Source organism: Ornithorhynchus anatinus, chromosome X5 (genome assembly GCF_004115215.2).
Source record: "Ornithorhynchus anatinus isolate Pmale09 chromosome X5, mOrnAna1.pri.v4, whole genome shotgun sequence".
In the NCBI taxonomy this organism is placed as follows: Eukaryota; Metazoa; Chordata; class Mammalia; order Monotremata; family Ornithorhynchidae; genus Ornithorhynchus; species Ornithorhynchus anatinus.
The window spans coordinates 3,021,586-3,041,802 of record NC_041753.1 but is presented as its reverse complement, the minus strand read 5'-3'; the positions used below and the strand labels follow the sequence as shown (position 1 = coordinate 3,041,802).

At 56.6% G+C, this 20,217-nt stretch overlaps 1 protein-coding gene and 1 non-coding gene across 2 annotated transcripts; one reads left to right on the top strand and one right to left on the bottom strand.

Moving 5' to 3' along the window:
* The first annotated feature begins 6,031 nt into the window (after positions 1 to 6,031).
* Positions 6,032 to 20,016, top strand: VSIG8 (V-set and immunoglobulin domain containing 8). The gene is made up of 7 exons (XM_029055492.2): positions 6,032 to 6,080; positions 12,315 to 12,490; positions 12,578 to 12,779; positions 14,817 to 15,038; positions 17,004 to 17,129; positions 17,262 to 17,457; positions 19,737 to 20,016. Exons 1-7 carry the CDS (start codon positions 6,032 to 6,034, stop codon positions 20,014 to 20,016), a joined length of 1,251 nt encoding a protein of 416 aa, XP_028911325.1.
* On the bottom strand, positions 18,331 to 18,392 carry MIR7412 (microRNA mir-7412). The gene has a single exon (NR_130415.1). It is a non-coding gene; the product is annotated as a microRNA mir-7412 (primary transcript).
* Positions 20,017 to 20,217: the final 201 nt, after the last annotated feature.

Below are 20,217 nucleotides of genomic sequence, written 5' to 3'. Positions count from 1 at the left end.
ACTGTAAGCTCGCTGTGGGCAGGGAATGTCACTGTTTATCGTTGTATTGTACTTTCCGTTCAGTGCTCTACAAGTTAATCAGGTTAGACACAGTCCCTGTGCCACGTAGGACCACACTCTTAATCCCCACTTTACAGAGGAAGTAACTGAGGCCCAGAGAAGTGAAGTGACTTGCTCAAGGTTACACAGTAGACATGTGGCGGAGTCGGTATTTGAACCCATGACATTCTGACTCCCCGTCCCGTGCTCTATCCAGTAAATCACCCACCCCATCCTAACCTTAATCCCGATCACTACCCCAACTCTCTCCTCCTGCCCCCAGGCCCTGGCGCGGCCAGACAAAGTTAAACCCCTCTGGGGGCCTGACTCTGAGATGGACAAAGTGCCCAAACCTCAACCCGGCCCCTGAGGCAGCGTGGCCTGGTGGCTAGAGCGCGGAACTGGGAGTCAGAAGGACCTGGGTTCTAATCCCGGTTCTGCCACTTGTCTGCTGTGTGACCACAGGCGTGTCACTTCACTTCTCTGGGCCTCGGTTACTTCATCTGGGGATGAAGACTGTGAGCCCCACGTGGGACATGGACTGTGTCCAACCTGATTAACTTGTATCTACCCCAGGGCTTAGTATAGTACCTGGCACATAGTAAGCGCTTTAACAAATACTATTTTTAAAAGAGAGGAAAAAAAACCTACTATTCAAATTCCATCTCCTTCTGGCAGTCTTCCCAGAATGCCCCAATCAATCAGTGCTATTCAGTAAGCGCTTATTAGGTGCGGGGCACAGTGCTGAGCGCTCGGGAGAGCACAATGTAACAAAATTAGAGGACACGTTCCCTGCGCACAACGAGTTTACAGTCTAGACAGGGAGAGGTCACAGTCTATCCTACTGGCCTCCCAACTTTCTTCCTGGCTCTACCGCTGAATCCTGTGATATTCCCATCGTTCGTGTATTCTTGTACTGTGTGTGTGTGTGTTTTGGGGAGAGGGAGTTGGCATGGTCCAAGCGCTTAGTCCAGTGCTCTGCACACAGTAAGCGCTCAATAAATAAGATTGGATGAATGAATGGTCCATAGCTTTTTTTTTAATTCGTGTATGTACACTTTCCTCTCCTCCAGGGCCCAGGGTGCGTGTGTATACGTGTGTGTGTGTGTGTGTGTGTGTGTGGTCAGACTGGGAGCCCCCCGAGGGCAGGGTTCCCCAACCCGCTGGATGAGCAGCAGCAGGACCCCTAGATTGGACCCGTCCAGCTCGGTCCGTTGGGCTGTCCGGGCCCCATCCAGAGCCCCGTGGATTAGCTTCTCCCTCTTTCAACTCCAAATCTACGGCTGCTGAGCAGAGATGCTCGAAGATTCCCTCACCTCCTTGTCTTAGAACAGTGCTCTACAGGCAGTCAATCGTATTTATCGAGGGTTTACTGTGTGCAGAGCACTGTACTAAGCGCTTAAGAGTGTACAATACAGCACTAAAACAGATAAGTTCCCTGCTTACAACGAGCTCGCGGTCTAGAGAGGGGACAGATATTAATAGAAATAAACACAGTAAGTGCTCAGGAGACATCATCGATTGATCGGTGGTCCTGATTTAGCGCGAAGCACTGTGCCAAGCATGGACGGAATTACAGGGGCATCAGCTTGGACCCTGTCCCTGTCCCACCCAAATGAAGAGGGAGGGAGAGCGGAGCATTTACCCCCATTTTACTTTTACTGAGGCCCAAAGAGGCTAAGCAAGTCACACAGCAGAAGCAGAACTGAGGTCAGAACCCAGGCCTCTTGACTTCCAGTCCTGTTCTCTTTCCTCGAGGCACGCTCCCTCTCTTCATCACTCTCCCCGAGCCCCCCACTCCCACACCCCAAAACTGTCCTGCACTTCTCTGAGGCTGTGGCTAATGGGAAAGAATGTTGTTGGGTGGGAGGCAGAGAGGGATGGGGAAAGGCGATTTTTGGGGGGGGAGTCGTAAGGAGAGGGTTATGACGCAGAAGGGGGATTGGTTTTTCGAGTGGGCTTCTCCTCTTCCTCTCCCCACCCCCGGCAGAAGAGGGGACAGGGAGGGAGAGGGAGACCCTCTCCCCTGGAGTCAGCATCGTACCTGGAGACAGGATTCGGGCGTCTCCCATGGACACAGATTCTCCCCCACTCGCAACTCCCCGACTCAAACTTCAAAGCATCCATCAGTCAATCGATCCATCAATGGTATTTGTTCAGCGCTTACTGGGTTCAGAGCTCTGTGTTAAGCGCTTAGGGGAGAACCATACAAACAAGAGTTGGCAGGCACGTTCCCTGCCCACAGCGAACTCAGTTCAGAAGGGGAGTCTTCGACCCTAACCCTCCCTTTCTCACCCTCCAAATGGAAATGTGGGTGTCGATTTCTTGGGGGATCCCCTTCCACACTGCCCTGGGCCGGGACCCCGCGTACCCCGAGGGCTGCGGTGGGTGATCGGGGGTGACCCCCCTCCCCAACCCTCTCGGCTTCCTTCAACTCCCCCTCGCTTTCCCCCGCCTTATCCCCCTCCCACTCATCTTCCCACGCACTCAGTCCCCCTCCCTCCCGCCCACTCTCACCCGGACCCTCTCCACTAGGAGAAAAACTCCCGGGGCGGGCTGTCACCGAAGTGCGCACGGGTGCATGCACGCACACCCCGAGATTACACACCCACAGACGCGTACACAGAAATAAACACAGACTCACAGGGACGCATAGACTCCCACACACGCACGCAGACTCCCACGTGTGTGCGGGCCGACACAGTCCTCGGACACAGATACACACATACACACAGAGTCAGCCCTGCTCCCCCAATCACATCCTGTTGTCCACAAAGAGATGAACCCAGGCAGCAACCTTATAATAATAGTAATGATGATGTCATTTGTTAAGCGCTTACTATGTGCGAAGCACTGTTCCAAGCGCTGGGATGGATACAAGGCGATCAGGTTATCCCATGTGGGGCTCACAGTCTTAATCCCCATTTTACAGATGAGGTAACAGGCACAGAGAAGTTAAGTGACTTGCCCAAAGTCACACAGCTGACAAACTGCAGAGACGGGATTAGAACCCACCACCTCTGCCTCCCAAGCCCTTGCTCTTTCCACTGAGCCGCGCTGCTTCTCTAGCCCTATGCACGGACAAAGAGTTTTATAGGCCCAAACAGCAGAGAAGCAGCATGGCCTAGTCGATAGAGCACGGGCCCGGCAGTCAGTAGGACCTGGATTCTAATCCCCACTCCACCACTTGTCTGCTGCGTGACCTTGGGCAAGTCATTTCATTTCCTCCGTGCCTCAGTCACTTCATCTGTAAAATGGGGATGAAGACCGTGAGCCCCACGTAGGACACGGACTGTGTCCAACCTAACTAGCTTGTATCTCCACCCCGGCGATGAGAACAGTGTCTGGCACATAGTAAGCGCTTAACAAATCCCATTAAAAAAATGCACAATCACATCCGGGTCGTCTCCTCCCCAGAGGCCCTCACACAGTTGCTCACAGACAGAGGCACAAACGTACACTCTTCCCCTTCTAGACTGTGAGCCCGTTGTTGGGCAGGGATTGTCTCTGTTGCCGAATGGTACTTCCCGAGCGCTTTAGTACAGTGCTCTGCGCATAGTAAGCGCTCAGTAAATACGATTGAATGACTGAATGAATGAGTACACGGTGACATCAGACGCCTCCCCCTACCCGACACCACCCAGATACCCAGACCCGAAGTCACAGGCAACGAGACGCACACCGATGCACACACGCCCTCTGACACACATATACAAAGGCAAACACACGCACACAGAGGCACTATTCCTACACATGACCAGAGACACCTGGAGAGCAACTCACCCAGCCACGCAGTCACACTCGCATACACACACACATACAGATGCATCCAGCTGACGTCCCCACTTCCACACCCAAGCAGACACATACTTGCGTGTCCGTCCGTCCCCCCCCCGACACACACACCCCGCTGCATCCAGCTGTCATCCAGGTGACAGGTGACATATAGAAGCAGTACGGCATAGTGGCAAGAGGCCGGGCCTGGGAGTCAGAAGTTCAAAGATTCTAATCCCGGCTCTGCCACTTGTCCGCTGTGTAACCTTGGTCAAATCCCTTCGCTTTTCTGGGCCTCAATTCCTTCATCTGAAAAATGGGGATTTGAGAGCGTGAGTCCCACGTGGGACAGGGACGGCGTCCAACCCGATTTGCTTGTATCCACCCCAGCGCTCAGTACATGCCTGGCACGTAGTAAGCGCTTAACAAATACCATTATTATTATCTAACAAATATCATTATTGTTATCGGCACTTCCAAACCTATGCACACACATACACACACAGGTGCATCAAGGTGACCTCCCCACTTCCACGCACCTTCACACAAACTCACGCACACACACATACACACGCGCAGCACACACAGCCACACCTCCCGAGGCCCAGTTGGTCCTGCCTTGGGGCTCCCACCCCTACCCCCCAAAGGAAGCTAGGGTCCCCCACCCCTGGGCCTCACCCCGGCCCCTCACAGCTCATACAACCGGTTTCTATCCTTGCCCCCGCTGGGAGGGACGGAGCCCCCGCCCCGGCTCCGGCCCCTGTCCACCCGCCCCCTGCCCTGTCTCCCCCCCTCCCCACCTCCGCCCCGGGCTCATCCTCCCACCCCCTCCCACCCCTCCCACCCCCTCTCCGCTCCTCCTACCCCCGGGGCTCCCCCGCTCCTCCCGCCCATGTCTAGGCAGCGGGGGAGGGGGCGGGGGATGAGGCAAGGGGGTCGGAGTCAGCGGTCGGAGAAGGGTAGGGGTGGGGCACTCCTGCGTCCCCTAAATCGGTTCTCCAATCTCCCCCTCCGCCCCCCATCCTCAGTCCCCCGAGACCCCAGGCCCCAACCACTCCCGATTCCTTCAACTTCATTCTCACCCCCTCGACGACCCCCCATCCCCTTCCTCTCCAAGATCCTCCTGGCCCCTTCTCCCCTTAATGACCTCCAGCCCCCGCCCCCCTCCCCGGCTCCCTCTCCCCTCCATGTCCAGCTGACAGCCCCCTCCCCTTTAAGCTTACCCTATTCCCCCTCCCCTCTCCAAGACATCCAACCCCTTCCCCCTCTTAGATGCTCCCGGCGTCCACCCTGGACCCTAGCCTCTTGCCCCGCCAAACTCCCGACGGCCTCAGCCTCCTCTCCACCATTTACCCCCTCCCCTCCGGGGTCGGGGGTCACTGAGCACCCCCCACCCCCACCCCAGGCTCCGGAGGGGCCCGGAAATTGGGAAACTTGGGTGAGGGGCGGACAGCAGGGTCTTTTTTGGGGAAGGGGAGGGCGGCTGGGACCTGCCCCTACGCCTACGGAGGGCATCGTCCCCACCCCCCGCCCCGGGTCTCCTTAACCCCTGACGCTCCGGCGGGGACGCGGCTGGGGCGGGATGGCCGTGGGGGAGGGGAGGCAGCCCCAAGCCGCCCGGTGGAGTCCCGTGGTTTCCCGGTTCCCGCTGCCCCCCGCCGGGGGTGGGTGGGGGTGAGGGGCCGGGGGGGCGGGGGGGGGACGGGACGACACACACGACCCAGGCACCGGGCGAGGGACGCCGGCCACGGCGGGGCCCGGGAGCCGGGGGGAGGAAGCGCGGGTTTACGAGCCTCCTTAATTACAAGGCCTGGCGCCCCTTTCCCCCCCACCCCTCCGCCCCTCCACCTTCACACCCCCGAGCCGCTCCTCCCCCTCCCCTCCTGCCCCGCGCCCCGCGGCCCGGGGAAGCGCTTGGGTGAGCGCCGGCTAATACCGGGGTAGGACACCTCGTCACCCCGCTAATTACGGCGCGCGGGGGGCCCCTCCCTCCCGTAGAAATAACTCCGACCCGCCCGGCTCCCGGTCACAGTCCGCTCGGCCCCGGCCCCGGCCCCCCGCCCCTCCGCCCCTCCGCCAGCCTTCCAGGACCCCCGTCCCCCCCTCCCCCCCACCCCGAGACCCCAGACCCCTTCCCGACCCCGGCCCTGCGCGCCCCCCTTCCCCCTCCCCCAGCTCTGCCCAGCCGTGCCCGGACCCTTCGGGGAATTGTCCAGCCATGGAAGGGCGCTTCGCCGTGAACCTTTTGCTCCTGTGCCTGAGCCCAGGTAAGCGGGGAGGGGCCCGAGAGGAAGATCTGGGGTTCGGAGGGAATCTCCGTTCCCGTCCGGCACCGCCCCCCCCCCCTCAACTAACTTCAGCCTGGCTCGGAGAATGCAGCAGGCTGGATCGGAGTGAGACTCACAGTGAACTTCCAGCCCGGATGGGAGAGACAGGAGAAACTCTGCGCTTCCCGTGCACGGGAATAAGCAGGGGGGATTTTTGGGGGAGGGTGGGCGTGAGGCTGGGGGATCCAGCCAATAGAGGAGAGTTTAGGGGTGCCTCGTTCCCCGATTCCCCAGCGCTCTCGCGTTGGAACGTATCTATCCTGCTTGGTGGCTTTGGGTGGGAAAGGGGGGAGTGGGGAGGAGTCTCGCCTGGGTCATCTCGGGGCTGTGGCCCCTGACCTCTCTGGGGGCCGGAGAGGGGGTCGCAGAAGGCTGCGGTTGGGGTCTCTGTGTGAAAGTCCTGTTTCCACATTGGGACTGTGAGCTGGCGTTTTCTCTGATGGGCTGCAGACTTTTCTCTCACTCTTTCTACTGCCGCCGGCCCCCCCGGCGCGTGAGGAAGGGGATTTGGAGCCGGCGAGGGTCGGGGGCGAGGGTGGGGGGACAGGGTCTGATTCTCGGGGTCTTCGGAGGGAGAGCACCGGTTCCCCGTACTCCAATTCCTAGACCTGGAGCGGCCCGGGCTGGTGATGAGATAATAGAGGGGAAACCCCTCTGGGGATGAAGAAGGAGAACCCCCACTCCTCTTTTTTAGTAGTACTTGTTAAGCGCTTACTATGTACTAAACGATGGGGTAGATCCAAGCTAATCAAGTTGGGCCCAATCCCTGTCCCACATGGGGCTCACGGTTTTAACACCCCCCCCCCCACCATTTTACAGATGAGAGAACTGAGGCACAGAGAAGTGAAGTGACTTGCCCAAGTCACTCTGGGCTGTGGAGAGGGGTGGGATGGAGGGAAAGGGGAACGGGGAGGGGAGGGGAGAACCCCTCTGTTGGGTGGAGGAGACGCTTGTGGCAGAGTGTGTTCGTGGATCTGGGTGGAGGCGTGACCGTGGGCCCGGGAGAGCGACTGTGTGTCTGAGTGTCTGCGTTAGGATCTGTATGAGACCCTGAGCACCTGCAAGCTTGCAGGTATCTTTGTCTGGGTTGTGGTCTCTAATACGTAACTCCGTGTGTGTGTGTGTGTGTGTGTGTGTGTGTGTGTGTACCCCTGTGGGGATTTGCCCGTTTCTTGTGTCCCCCTAGATATTTTTGGGGGTACATATCTATAGACCTCTGGAAGTATAACTATGCGTCTCTGGGTGTATGTGTGTATGAGTGAATTTGTGTATATCTGTGTGAATTTCTCTGTGTGTCTGTGGGACCACTTATGTATCTCTATGAGTATCTTTGCGACTCTCTAGGAGTAAATTGGTGTGTTTCTATGGGTATCTTTGGGTCTCCGTGGTAGTGAATTTGTGTGTCTCCGTGGGTTCCTTTGGGTCTCCGTGGGTGTATATCTGTGTTCTCTCTGGGTGTGAATTTGCCTCTGAGGGTTATGAATGTGTCTCTGTGGAAATTTGTCGCTGTGGGCATCTTTGTATCTCTGTGGGTGCATATCTGTGTTCTCCGTGGGATTGAATTTATGTGTCTCTGTGGGTAGCTTTGGGTCTCTGTGGGTGTATATCGGTGGGTGTGAATTTGGGCGTCTCTGTGGAAATTCATCTCTGGAGGTATCTTTGTATCTTCAGTATTCCTGTCTCTATGGCACCTCTGGGTATCCCTACGTTTGTCCTTGGGGAAGTAAAAAATGTGTCCCGTTGTTTATGAGGTGCAAAAAGGTTTCTGAATTCGTATCTCTGGGCGCCAGAGTGGTGTGAGCGAGTGCGTGCGTGTGCGTCTGTGAGGTGCATAAAGGCTGTTGAATATGTGTCTCTGGGTACCGGAGGGGTGTGTGTGAGGGAGAAAGACAGAGACAGGGACCGAGAGAGACAGAGACAGAGAAACAGGGAGACGGAGCGGGGTGGGATGGGGGTAAGTAGGGTATAGTGAACCTGGCCGGATTCTCGTCCGCGCATCCAAGAGTTTGTGATGCTCCAAGCCGCTGCTGACGCGTCCCTGCGTCCCTGTGTGGGCGAGAGAGTGTGTGAACCCCCCCTCCCCCGCCTTCCGGGGAGACACCCCAATCCCCTGCTTCTCCCCGGTCCCGCCTCGCCCAGGCTGGAGAAAGCCTCCCGGCCCCACACTTTGGTTCTTCCCGCCTCAATCTGCAGCAGGCCGGGTTGAGGCTAGACTCGGAGCAAACTTTTAGCCGGGCGCGGGAGGAGGGAGAGAGGGAAGCGGGCGCTGGGGGAGCATCTCTCCCGCTCGGAGGCAGGGGCGTGGAGGAGATGACCTGCCAGGGTCCTCCCTCACCCTTGGGTCCGGTGGTTCCCCGGCCTGTAGGCAGCGGGCCGTGCTCACGGGCTCCGTGCCAGCCTGCTTGCCCGCCCCGGGCGGCCCTGAGCCACGCCGCGCTGAGATAGGGATCCTTATCGCTAATGAGCGGAGGCAACCCGGGACACACCGGGTCCGGCTGGGATGGGACGGGATAGGATAGGATGGGATGGGACGGACGGTGAACCAAAGTCTCAGCCTCAGCCGTTAGCCCTCCCTCCTCTTCTTTCCCCTCTTCCTCTTGCCCCTCCTTCTCTTCCTCGTCCTTCCTCCCACCTCCTCCTCCTCTTCTCCCTGCTCCCTTCCCCCCTCCTCTTCATCGACCCGCCCCCCATCTTCCCCAGAGTAACTTGGTGGGTAAGAACCCGGGCCAAAGAGTCAGAAGGACCTGGGTTCTAATCCCGCTCCACCACATGTCTGCTGGGTGACTTTGGGCAAGCACTTCACTTCTCTGAGCTTCAGTTACCTCATCTGTAAAATGGGGATGAGAGTGTGAGCCCCATGTGGAACAGGGACTGTGTCCGACCTGGTTAACTTGCATCTACCCCAGTGCTTAGAATAGTGCCGGCACCTAGTAAGCGCTTAACAAGTACCATTATTATGATTATTATTATCCTCCTCCTCCTTCCCTTTTCTCAGGCTCGTCCTGCTGTCCCGTCGGCGCCGGGGTTCAAGGGGTCTGAGGAGGGGAGGGCGCGGGGCAGATGGGGAGTCCCGAACTGAGGGGGAAGGAAACCCCCCTCAAAAGAAAACCCATCCTGTGGCCAGAGCCTGTGTCGGGGGGGGGGGGGGGCAGGTTTGTGGTTGTGTTTTTGAGGGGGAGGCTGTGCGAGTGTATCTGGTGTGCTTGTGTACCTGCTGAGGGTGTTTGGGTGTAGATCTGCGCGGCTCTGTCTGTAGTTGTGTATGAGCTGCATGTGTTTGTGCACGTGTGCTGGTATGGGACTGTGTCCATGGGTTGTGTATGGGTGTGGACGTGTTTGTGAGCGCGTGCTGGTGTGGATCTATGCAAGTATGAGTGACAGAGAGAGGTAGAAACTCAGAGAGACTTGAAAGGGAAAAAAGAGGATTTATGGGAGTGGCGGGGAGGTTGTGAGCGAGAGGTGTGTGGACGTCGAGCGTTTATGAGTGTGTGAGTATGGGGGTGATTTGTGGGGTGTGTGTGTGCGTGTCAACGGATGAGTTGGTGAGCGTGCTGAATGGTGCGGCTGATTGCGAAGCGCAGACGTAAAGACAGATCAACAGCCGGAGAAGGATGGAGACAGAAGGGGAGAGACAAGAGACAGAGAGAAAAGAGAGACGGGGCAGACAGAGAGACCCAGAGACAGGGAGACCACGAAGCAGAGAGGGAGACGGGCTCAGGCAGAGCCAGAGAGAAGCCGGCAGAGCCAGAGAGAGCCGGCAGAGAAACGGAAAGGCGGAGAGAGACGGACAGGAACCTAGAGTCAGGGTGAGACGGAGAGACACCGAGGGACCGAGAGATGAGCAGGGAGGAAGGAGACAGAGACAGAGCGTCGGCAGAGACGGAGCATGCCCCAGGGGCGCTGGAGGGAGCGGGGGGCTGGGGGAGCCGCGGGGAGGGTCCTGGGGGTCTCGGAGGGGGGAGGAGGTTGGGGCAAAGGCATTTCTGGGCCGCGGGCGGGCGGGGCGGCGGGTCTGACCGGTTCCCCGGGTCCGTCCTCGGCCGCGGGAAGGAGGCTGGAGGGGAGGCCCCTGTGGGGAGGAGGCCGGAGGGGAGGCTGCCGCGGGGTGGAGGCCGGAGGGGAGGCTGCTGAAGGGAGAAAGCCGGAGGGGAGGCTGCTGCAGGGAGGTTGGAGGAAAGGCTGCTGAGGGGAGGTTAGAGGGGAGCTGCCGCGGGGCAGGGGACGGGGGGGGGGGCAGTTCTGGGGCCAGGGCTGCGGGCTGGGAGGTGCTGGGGTCCGGGGTCCGGACAGAAAGAGCCGGCTGGGCCGGGCCACGGCCGGGGAGGGTCTCCGCTGACTCAGGGAGAACTGGGGGGGCAGACGCTCCGAGACCCGCCTGGGTGTGTGTGTGTGTGTGTGTGTGTCCCCGACCATCAGCCCCCCCTCCCCTGGCCAGACAATCATCCCAAGCCCTCTTCATTCGAGAACATAGACACACTCACACGCACACACACATACTCCCACAAGGCTCAGAGACACAAAGACAGAGATCCACATCCACCGAGACAGACACACACATACCCGGATACAACCACACACACACTCCACAAGGCTCAGAGACACACATAGACAGAGACACATATCCATAGAGAGAGGCACGCACCTACACAGATACCCCCCCCCCCCCCACCATGTTCCCACAAGTCTTGGAGACATAAAGACAGAGACACAGATCCACAGGGGAAGACATCCAAATACACAAAGACACACTCACACATGGTCTCACACGGGCTCAGAAGCACCAAGGCAGAGATACCAATATACGGAAAGAGAAGCACACAAACACACGGATACAACCACACACATACTCCTACAAAACTCAGACACAAAGCTAGAGACACAGATACCCAGAGGCAGACACACACAGAAATAATAGAAGACATAAACACACGCATGATCTCACACAGGCTCAGAGACTCACATACAAACACACACACACGCAAGTCCCACCACCCAATTATAAGCACGCATATGCTCATCAGCAGGCCCAGAGGCGTACACATTCACCCTGGGGCATATAGATACAAACACACAAACATCTCCTGACTCATTTGGACACACACACACACACACACACCATGCCACAAGCACCACCTCCCTAGACTGCAAGCTCATTATGGGCAGCGAATGTACCTGCTTATTACCGTAGTGTACTCTCCTGAGCGCTTAGTACAGCACTCTGCACGCAGTCCACACTCAATAAATATGACTGAATGAACGAATATACATAAACACAGGCACAGATGAATCAATATTATTACTTCTACAACACACACACGGGTAGGCAGTCTCAGCCACAGAAGCTCACAATCAGTGATATTTCTTGAGCGCTTATTGTGTGCAGAGCACTGTACTAAGCGCTTGGGAAAGTCCAATACGATAGAATTGGTAGACAGGATCGTTGTCCAATACGTCCCAGGGGTGGCTGACGAGAATGGACAGAGAAGACACAGTCTGAATCCCCAGAGAAGTGAAACATACGCAGTCTCACTCACATTCCATCACTCTCACACACAATCTCACAGCCAGTCACACACACAGAGTCTCACTTACACATAGATACCCCTCCACACTACAGTCACACTCCCACACAAACATTCCCACACTCTCAAACACAGGGTCCCCCCTCCCCCAAATACACTATAGTCACATTCCCCGCACAAACCCTCCCATACACTCACATTAGGGGTCTCAGAGACACAAAATACACACATTCAGAGTGTCTGTCCCTCAGGGCTCTGTCCTAGAGACAAATCCACACATTCAAACACCCACACATACAATTTCACCTCTTCGCTTTCACTCTCATGTACACCCCACCCCCCAATCCTGGTCTCCTCACCCCGCCCCCTCTCCCACAGGCCCCCTCCCCTCAGTTCTCCCTCCCTCCCCGACCCCGGCTTCCTCCAACCCTGCTCTCCCTGCCCCCACCCCTCGCCCATGTGCCAACCCATCCGTCCAGGGCGAGGGCGCCCCCAGCCCAGTACAGCAGAGCACTGTACTAAGCGCTTGGAAAGTACAATTCAGCAACAGAGACAATCCCTACCCAACAACGGGCTCACAGCCTAGAAGCAATTATTATTATGAATAATGATAATAACTCTGTCATCCCCTCTCCTGCTCCTCGTCCCCCAGCCCTGCTCTCCGCGGTCCGCATCAGCGGGGACGGCCAGGAGGTCCTGTACCTGGCCGAAGGGGACAATGTCCGCTTGGGCTGCCCCTACATGCTGGACCCCGAGGATTATGGCCCCAACGGGCTGGACATCGAGTGGATGCAGCTCAACTCGGATCCTTCGCACCGGGAGAACGTGGTAAGTGTCCGGCGGGGCCGGGGGCGGGAGGGCCGGGCCTCTGGAGTCCCCAGGCGCTCACCCTCCCCCCACTGCCCCACCCCCCAGTTCCTCAGCTACCAGGACAAGCGCATCAACCAGGGAAGCCTCCCGCACCTGCAGCAGCGAGTCCGCTTCGCCGCCCCAGACCCCAGCCAGTACGACGCCTCCATCAACCTCATGAACCTGCAGGTCGCCGACACGGCCACCTACGAGTGCCGGGTCAAGAAGACCACCATGGCCTCCCGCAAGGTCATCGTCACCGTCCAAGGTTCGTCCCCTCACCCCACCCCATCTGGATCCCTCCATCGACCCGAGGGGTGGGGGTGGAAAGCCCCACTCCCTCTTCTGTCCTCCCCCTGCTCTTTAAAAATGGTATTTAAGTGCCTACTATGTGCCAGCCACTATACTAAGCGCTGGGCTTACAGGATGGACACAGTCCATGTCCCACTTTCTTTTTAAATGGTATTCGTTAAATGCTCACTATGTGCCAGGCATTGAACTAAGCTCTGGGGTAGATACAAGCTAATCAGGTTGGACACGGTCCATGTCCCACTTTTTAAAATAATGGTATTTGTTAAATGCTTACTATGTGCTAGGCACTGTTCTAAGTAATGGGGTAGATACAAGTTAATCAGGTTGGACACAGTCCATGTCCCACTTTTTTTAAAAATGGTATTTATTAAGTGCTTACTATGTGCCAGGCATCTAACTAAGCTCTGGGATAGATATGTTAATCAGGTTGGACACAGTCCATGTCCTACTTTTTAAAAAAATGGTATTCTGTTAAACGCTTACTATGTGCCAGGCACTGTACTAAGCGCTGGGGTAGATACAAGTTAATCAGGTTGGATACATCCATGTATCACTTTTTTTTTAAAATAGTCTTTGTTAAGCACTTACTGCATCAGGCACTGATTTAAGGGCTGGGGCAGATACAAGTTAATCAGGTTGGACACGGTCCATGTCCCATATTAAAAAAAAAAAGGTATTTGTTAAGTGTTTACTATGTGCCAGGCCTAGTTCTAAGCGCTAAGTAGATTCGAGTTAATCAGGCTGGACACTGCACATGTCCCACATTTTAAAAAAATGGTATTTGTTAAGTGCTTACTATGTGCCAAGCACTGTACTAAGCGCTAGGGTAGATACAAGTTAATCAGGTTGGACACAGTCCATGTCCCACTTTTAAAAAAATGGTATTTGTTAAATGCTTACTATGTGACAGACACTATACTAAGCGCTGGAGTAGATACAATTTAATAAGGTTGGACACAGTTTGTGTCCCACATGGGGCTCCCAGTCTTAATTTCCATTTTACAGATGAGGGGACTGAGGCCCAGAGAAGTGAAATGAACTTGCCCTTGGGTCCCACAGCAGACAATGGTGGAGTCAGAATTAGAACCCAGGTCTTTCTGACTTCCTGGCCTGGGGTCTATCCACTGCACCACACTGCGTCTCGCTGCTCTTTACCAAGGACTCCAGAACCCTGAGGAGGGAACCAGTGGGAGAAGGCAGGGATGTGGTATCCTTTAGAGGAATCAGTGGGGGCAGTTATCTTGGAGAAGAGAACCCCCATCTTGAATAAAAATTATCATCATAATGATTGGAGCCCTGACTAAGCACTTACCCTATGATAAGCACTGGGGCAGATGCGAGACCAACAGGTCGGACATAGTCCCTGTCCCACATGAGGCTCACGATCTATCTTATTGTTACTGTACAGCTGAGGAAAATAAAGCCCAGAGAGGCTGAGTACTTGCCTAAGGTCACACAGCCAGCCAGGGGCAGGGCCGGGATTAGAACTCGGGTGTCATGACTCCCAGTCCTGTGGTCCCTCCGCTCGGCCACTGGCCCTGGCAGGTTTCCCTGAGCTGGGAGGGGGAGGATGCTAACTGGCTACTGTTTGGGACGAGGCCCAAACAGGAGGAAGTGGATTAAGGCGGGAAAGCAGGAGGTCGGATGTAGGGAGGGACTTCCTGGATAGTCAAGGAGATTAGTCCTGGGCCAAGGCAATCGAAAGAGGGTGTGACACTCCCACCCCTGGGGAATTTCTCCAAACAGAAGAACCAACGCCCTCTTTCCCAGAGGGATTCATCACCCGCCCGGAGGCAGGGGGCTGGCCCAAATGGCCCACGGAGGCCAGGGGATGTGATTCAGGGTGAGGGCTTCCCGAATGGGTCACGCTGGGGGTGAGGTAGAGAAGGGGTTGCCACGAGGCTCCTCCAATCGGCTGACCTCACTCCTTACTGTCCCATCATCTTCTTCCCTCCCTTCCCCGCCTCGGCCACCCACCCGTCCTCCACGGCAGCGAGGCCCGCGGTGCCCGTGTGCTGGACCGAGGGCCGCATGAGCTACGGCAACGACCTGGTGCTGAAGTGCTTTGCCAACGGAGGCACGCCTCCCCTGGCCTACAAATGGACTAAGCTGAGTAGCACCACCCACCCCTACCGTGCCGGATCCTACCACTCCCAGCACAGTTACCACTCCGAGGTTTCCTACCAGGAGTCCTACCACACCTCCATCTCCAGCGGTGAGTGGGGCCGGGGTGCCAGTGGGGCAAGCTGGGGATGGGGCGCGCACCCACATTCATCCATCTAGCCATTCACCCGTGCATCCATTCATCCAACCTCCCACCAATCCATCCATCTATCCATCCAATCATTCGTATATATTGAGAAATTACTGTGTGCAGAACACTGTACTAAACACTTGGGAGAGTACAGTATAACAGAGTGGTAGACATAATCCCTCCCCACATAGAGTTTATAGTCTTAAATCCATCCTCCATTTATCTAGCCATCCACACATCTGCCCATCCATCTATCCATTCATCAGTCCATCCATCCACATATCCATCAATCCATCCCTCCAATCAGTTGTATATATTGAGCACTTACTGCGTGCAGAACACTTTACTAAGGGCATGAAAGAGTACAGTATAACAGAGGTGCTAGACACCCCACATCGAGCTTGGAGTCTTAAATCCATGCATCTAGCCACCCACCAAACAGTCCATCCATCCATCCATCCATCCATCCATCCATCCATCCATCCATGGCATTTATTGAGTACCTACTTGTGTAGAGCACTACAGTGTTTGAGAAAGTACAGTTCAGTTAGAAGACATGATCCCTGCCTTCAGGAACCTTACAGTCTATGAGGAGAGAAAGACACAAAATAATTAATCAATCAATCACTGGTATAATCTGAACACCTACTGGGGGCTGAGCACTCTACTAAGAGTTCAAAACCCCCAGTAGGTGTTCAGTACATACTACACTAAGAGTTCAAGACTTAGAAAAGATCATCCCTGACTTCAGGGAACTGACAGTTTTCCGGGGAGATATAATCAGTATGTACAAACACCTACTGTGTGCAGAGCACTGTATTACACATTTGGGAGAGCGCAATAGCATGGAAGACCTATTTCATGCCCTGAAGGAGTTCATAATCTAATTGATCAATAGGACTTAGCAGCTACTGTGTGCATAGCACTGTATTGATTGCTTGGGAGAGTAAACAAGCAATAGAAGTTGATGGGGGCAAGGGCATTTTGCATGACCCTGGGGGTCCCCCAATTTAACGGCCCACACTCCCCCCAGTTGACTTCAGGCTCTGGGTCCTAACACAACTTTTGGGGACCCGTGGAATCCCATTCCACTGGCATTCATTGAGCCTCTGTTGAGTGCTCAGCTCTGTACTGAGCGCTTCTCGGGGGGGAATACAACAGGATACAACAGAAGCCAGAACGTCATTCCCCACCCTCCTGTCTGCTGGGGGAGACACAGGCAGACACACATTATGTTCACACACTGGAATTAGGAAGAAGGCCGCAACAGGCATCCAGGTAGTAGTAATAATAGTAATTGCAGTATTTGTTAAGTGCTCACTATGTGCCAAGCACTGTTTTAAGCACTGGGGCAGATACAAGGTAATCGGGTTGGACACAGTCCCTGTCCCATGTGGGGCTCACATTCTTAATCCTCATTAAGCAGATAAGGTAACTGAGACACAGAGAAGTGAAGTGACCAGCCCAAGGTTACACAGCAGACAAGTGGCAGAGCCGGCATTAGAACCCATGTCCTCTGAGTCCCAAGCCTGTGCTCTTTCCACCAGACCACGCTACTTCCCAGTAGTAGTAATGGTATTTATTAAGTGCTTATTGGGTGCAGAACCCTGTACTAAGCACTGGGAGAGAATTAACTGTTGGCCAACCAACCAATGGTATTTATTGAGTGGAGCACTGCACTAAGCGCTTGGGAGACTACAATACAATCAATCATGGGTTAGTACAATACTATCAGTGGCATTTATAGAGCACTCACTGAGTGCCCTGTACTAAGCACTTGGGAGAGGACACTGCGATACATTCCCTGCCCATATCGGGCCTGGTCCTACAGAAACAGGGCAGAGGGCAGAGACGACCCCCTCCCGATCGCCCCACCAACCTCGCAGGCTGCTAGGACTGACTCCCGCCCCCTCTCCTCTCTCTCAGGCTCCGGACTCAGCAACGGAGACCTCGTGCTGAAGGACATCTCGAAAGAAGACAACGGCTTGTATCAGTGCACCGTGGCCAACTACGTGGGCTACAGCGTGTGCGTGGTGGAAGTCAAAGTCAAAGGTAGGTGGGGGTGGGCGATGGGTGGGAGGGACGGGTGGGCACCCGGGAGGCAGGCGGAGGTGGTCCCCGAGTCCCTCCCCATGCCGACCGCCCCCCTCTCCCCCCGCCATCCCCCTGGCCTTTTCTCCACAGATGCCCGGCGAGTGGGCATGATCATCGGAGCCGTGCTGGGCTCCCTCCTCATGCTGGCCTGCCTCTTCCTTGGAATCTGGGGTCTCGTCTGCTGCTGCTGCGCCGGGGCCGGCGGCGGCCGAGGCAACGGCTTCGGCTTCGGCAACGGCGGCGGGGTCGGGGGCGGTGGCCCCTGCGATCTGGCCAGCGAAATCAGGTAAAACCTGATGCATGGTGCATGCTGCTCCGGGGGACCCCCCCGCCTCCCAACACCCACCCCCCTGCATCCGCCACCGTAGAACTGCAGCACGTCTCCTCCCGCCCGTGCATGGCTTCTGGGCGTCTCCCACCCCCCTTCGACCCCAACACCTCTTGCATGTCTCTCTCGTCTGGCTCCATAGACTGTGAGCCCCTCAAGGGCAGGGCATGCGTCCCATGGAGTTTCCGAACCCCTCACCCCACCCCGATCTGCGCAGGTGCCGGGCTTTAGAAACGCTTATTTAAATCGATAATTCCATCCAGCATCGGCTAGAAATAAAAATAGAAAAAATAGAGACTGATACCAGAACTGACTAGTGCCCCCCGGGGGGGCATCCTGGAAGAGAGGGAAGAAGAAGAGGGAGAAATTGGGGGCCGGAGAGGGAGAGGTGCGGGTCTGGACACCTCCCTTCCCCGCCCCCCAACTGCAGGGTCACCAAAATTCCCTAGAAGGCAACTCATTGGGCAGAACTTGTGTCTCTCCAATCCCCAAAATGGGGGGGGGTCAGGTTGTGGTCGCCCATCACTCCCTTCTGGAACAGGGCCGAAGGTGAGGCTTAATCCACTAGGCCCGGCCTTGGGTGCCCAATAGGTAACCGTTCTTTCTGGTGAGAATGGAGCCAGAACTGGGCCTTAGTACAGTGCCCTGCACAGAGTAAGCTCTCAATAAATACCACCGAATGTGTGACTGAAGCAGCAGTAGGTAGGAAGGTTGCGGGTAGGGAACGTGTCTGCTAACTCTGCTGTGCTGTCCTCTCGCAAGCACTCAGCTCAGTACTCTGAGGAGTAAGCGCTCAATAAACACCACCGAGTGCGCGATCCAAGTGGCAATAGGCAGGAGAGGAAAGAACAGAGGATTGTGTCTGCCAACTCTACTGTCCTGTCCTCTCCCGAGCGCTCAGTTCAGTAGTCTGCAGACTAAGTGCTCAATAAATACCACTGAGTGCACGATGGAAGTGGTGATAGGTAGGTAGCAGGAGAGGAAGGAACAGAGGAAGGTTGTGGCTAGGGAACGAGTTTGCTAACTCGTCCAACTGTCTTCCCCCAAGCACTCGGTACAGTGCCCTGCACAGAGTAGGCGCTCGATGAGTACCACCGAGTGCTCGATTGAAGTGGCTTTAGGCAGGAGACAAGAGAGGAACAGAAGAAGGTTTTGGGTCGGGAAGGTGCCTGCCGATTCGGTCGTGCTGTCCTCTCCCCAGCACTCAGTACGGCGTTCTGCCCAGAGCAGAACTCAATAAAGTCATTCATTCAATAGTATTTACTGAGCGCTTACTATGTGCAGATCACTGTACTAAGCGCTTGGAATGTACAAATCGGCAACAGATACAGTCCCTGCCCATTGACATGGAGTGCATAACTGAGGTGGCTAGAGGCAGGAGAGGAACAAAAGAAGGATTCATCCGTTCTGTCGTACTGATTGAGTGCTGTGTGCAGAGCACTGTACTAAGCGCTTGGAATGTACAAGTCAACAACAGATAGGGACAGTCCCTGCCCACTGCCATGGAGTGCATAACTGAGGTGGCTAGAGGGAGGAGAGGAACAAAAGAAGGATTCATTCGTTCTGTGGTATTGATTGAGCGCTTACTGTGTGCGGAGCACTGCGCTAAGCGCTTGGAAAGTACAATTCAGCAACCAATAGTGACAACCCCTACCCAAGCCCGGGCTCCCAGTCTAGACCGTAAGCCCGTCCTAGGGCAGGGACTGTCTCTCTCTGTTACCGATTTGTCCATTCCAAGCGCTTAGTCCAGTGCTCCGCACATAGTAAGCGCTCAATAAATACTACTGAATGAATGACTAGAAGGATGCGTGCGAGGGACGGGCCCGACTCCATCTCCGGCTCCTCCCCTAAGCGCTCGGAACCGGAGTCCGCGCAGAGTAGGCCCTCGATGCCTTTGACGCCTGGTCTACTCGGTCGGTTTCGCCGTGTGTCCTCGTCCCCCCCTCTAGACTGTGCGCCCGCCGCCGGGCAGGTCCCGTCTCCCTCCGTTGCCGAGCCGTCCTTCCCCAGCGCTTGGCGCAGTGCTGCGCACCCGGTGGGCGCTCCATAAACAGCATCGTCTCGAGGGCTAAGCAGCGCCGAGGGTCCGACCGAAGGGGCAATAGCTGAAAGAAAAGCGCGGCGGCCGGCGGAGGGGCCGGCGGAGGAGCCGGAGGAGGAGCAGGAGGAGGAGCAGGAGGAGGAGCAGGAGGAGGAGCAGGAGGAGGCCCCCTCACGCCCGCTGTTGTTTTCCACAGAGAGGACGCCATGGCGCCTTCGTGCTCGTCCGGCGGGCGAGGGGGCGGCCTCCCCCGCCTCCTGGGTTACCCCACGCAGAACGTCAGCCAATCGCTGCGCCGCAAGTACGCCCCGCCCCCCTGCGCCGCCCCCGAGGACCTGCCCCTCGCGCCCTGCGCAGCCGCCGCCGCCGCCGCCGCGGCAGACCCCGCCCCCTGCGACGCCGGCCCCGCCCCAATCTACGTCAAGGTCAAGAGCGCCGAGCCCGCCCCCGGCGCCAAGGACGGCTACCTCGTCTGAGCGCGGCCGGCCGCGAGGGGGCGCCGGAGCGGCGCGGGAGGTGTCGGGGTGAGGTCGGGCCTCTCCGCCCGGCCTCCCTTCGCCCACTCCAACTCGGTTGGAGGCGTCGCCCCCTTTCCCTTCCCCCGATTCGGGGAGGGGTCCCGGGGGGGGGGGGTGTGCGTCCCCCCGCTCCCACCCGAAGGTCCCGAGGAACGCACG

Bases quoted from the DNA above. Each gene is read 5' to 3' on its own strand.
- VSIG8 (XM_029055492.2), top strand. From the start codon at position 6,032: ATGGAAGGGCGCTTCGCCGTGAACCTTTTGCTCCTGTGCCTGAGCCCA. The intron at 15,039-17,003 runs GTGAGTGGGGCC...CCTCTCTCTCAG, and splicing joins CCACACCTCCATCTCCAGCG to GCTCCGGACTCAGCAACGGA. The intron at 17,130-17,261 runs GTAGGTGGGGGT...TTTTCTCCACAG, and splicing joins GGTGGAAGTCAAAGTCAAAG to ATGCCCGGCGAGTGGGCATG.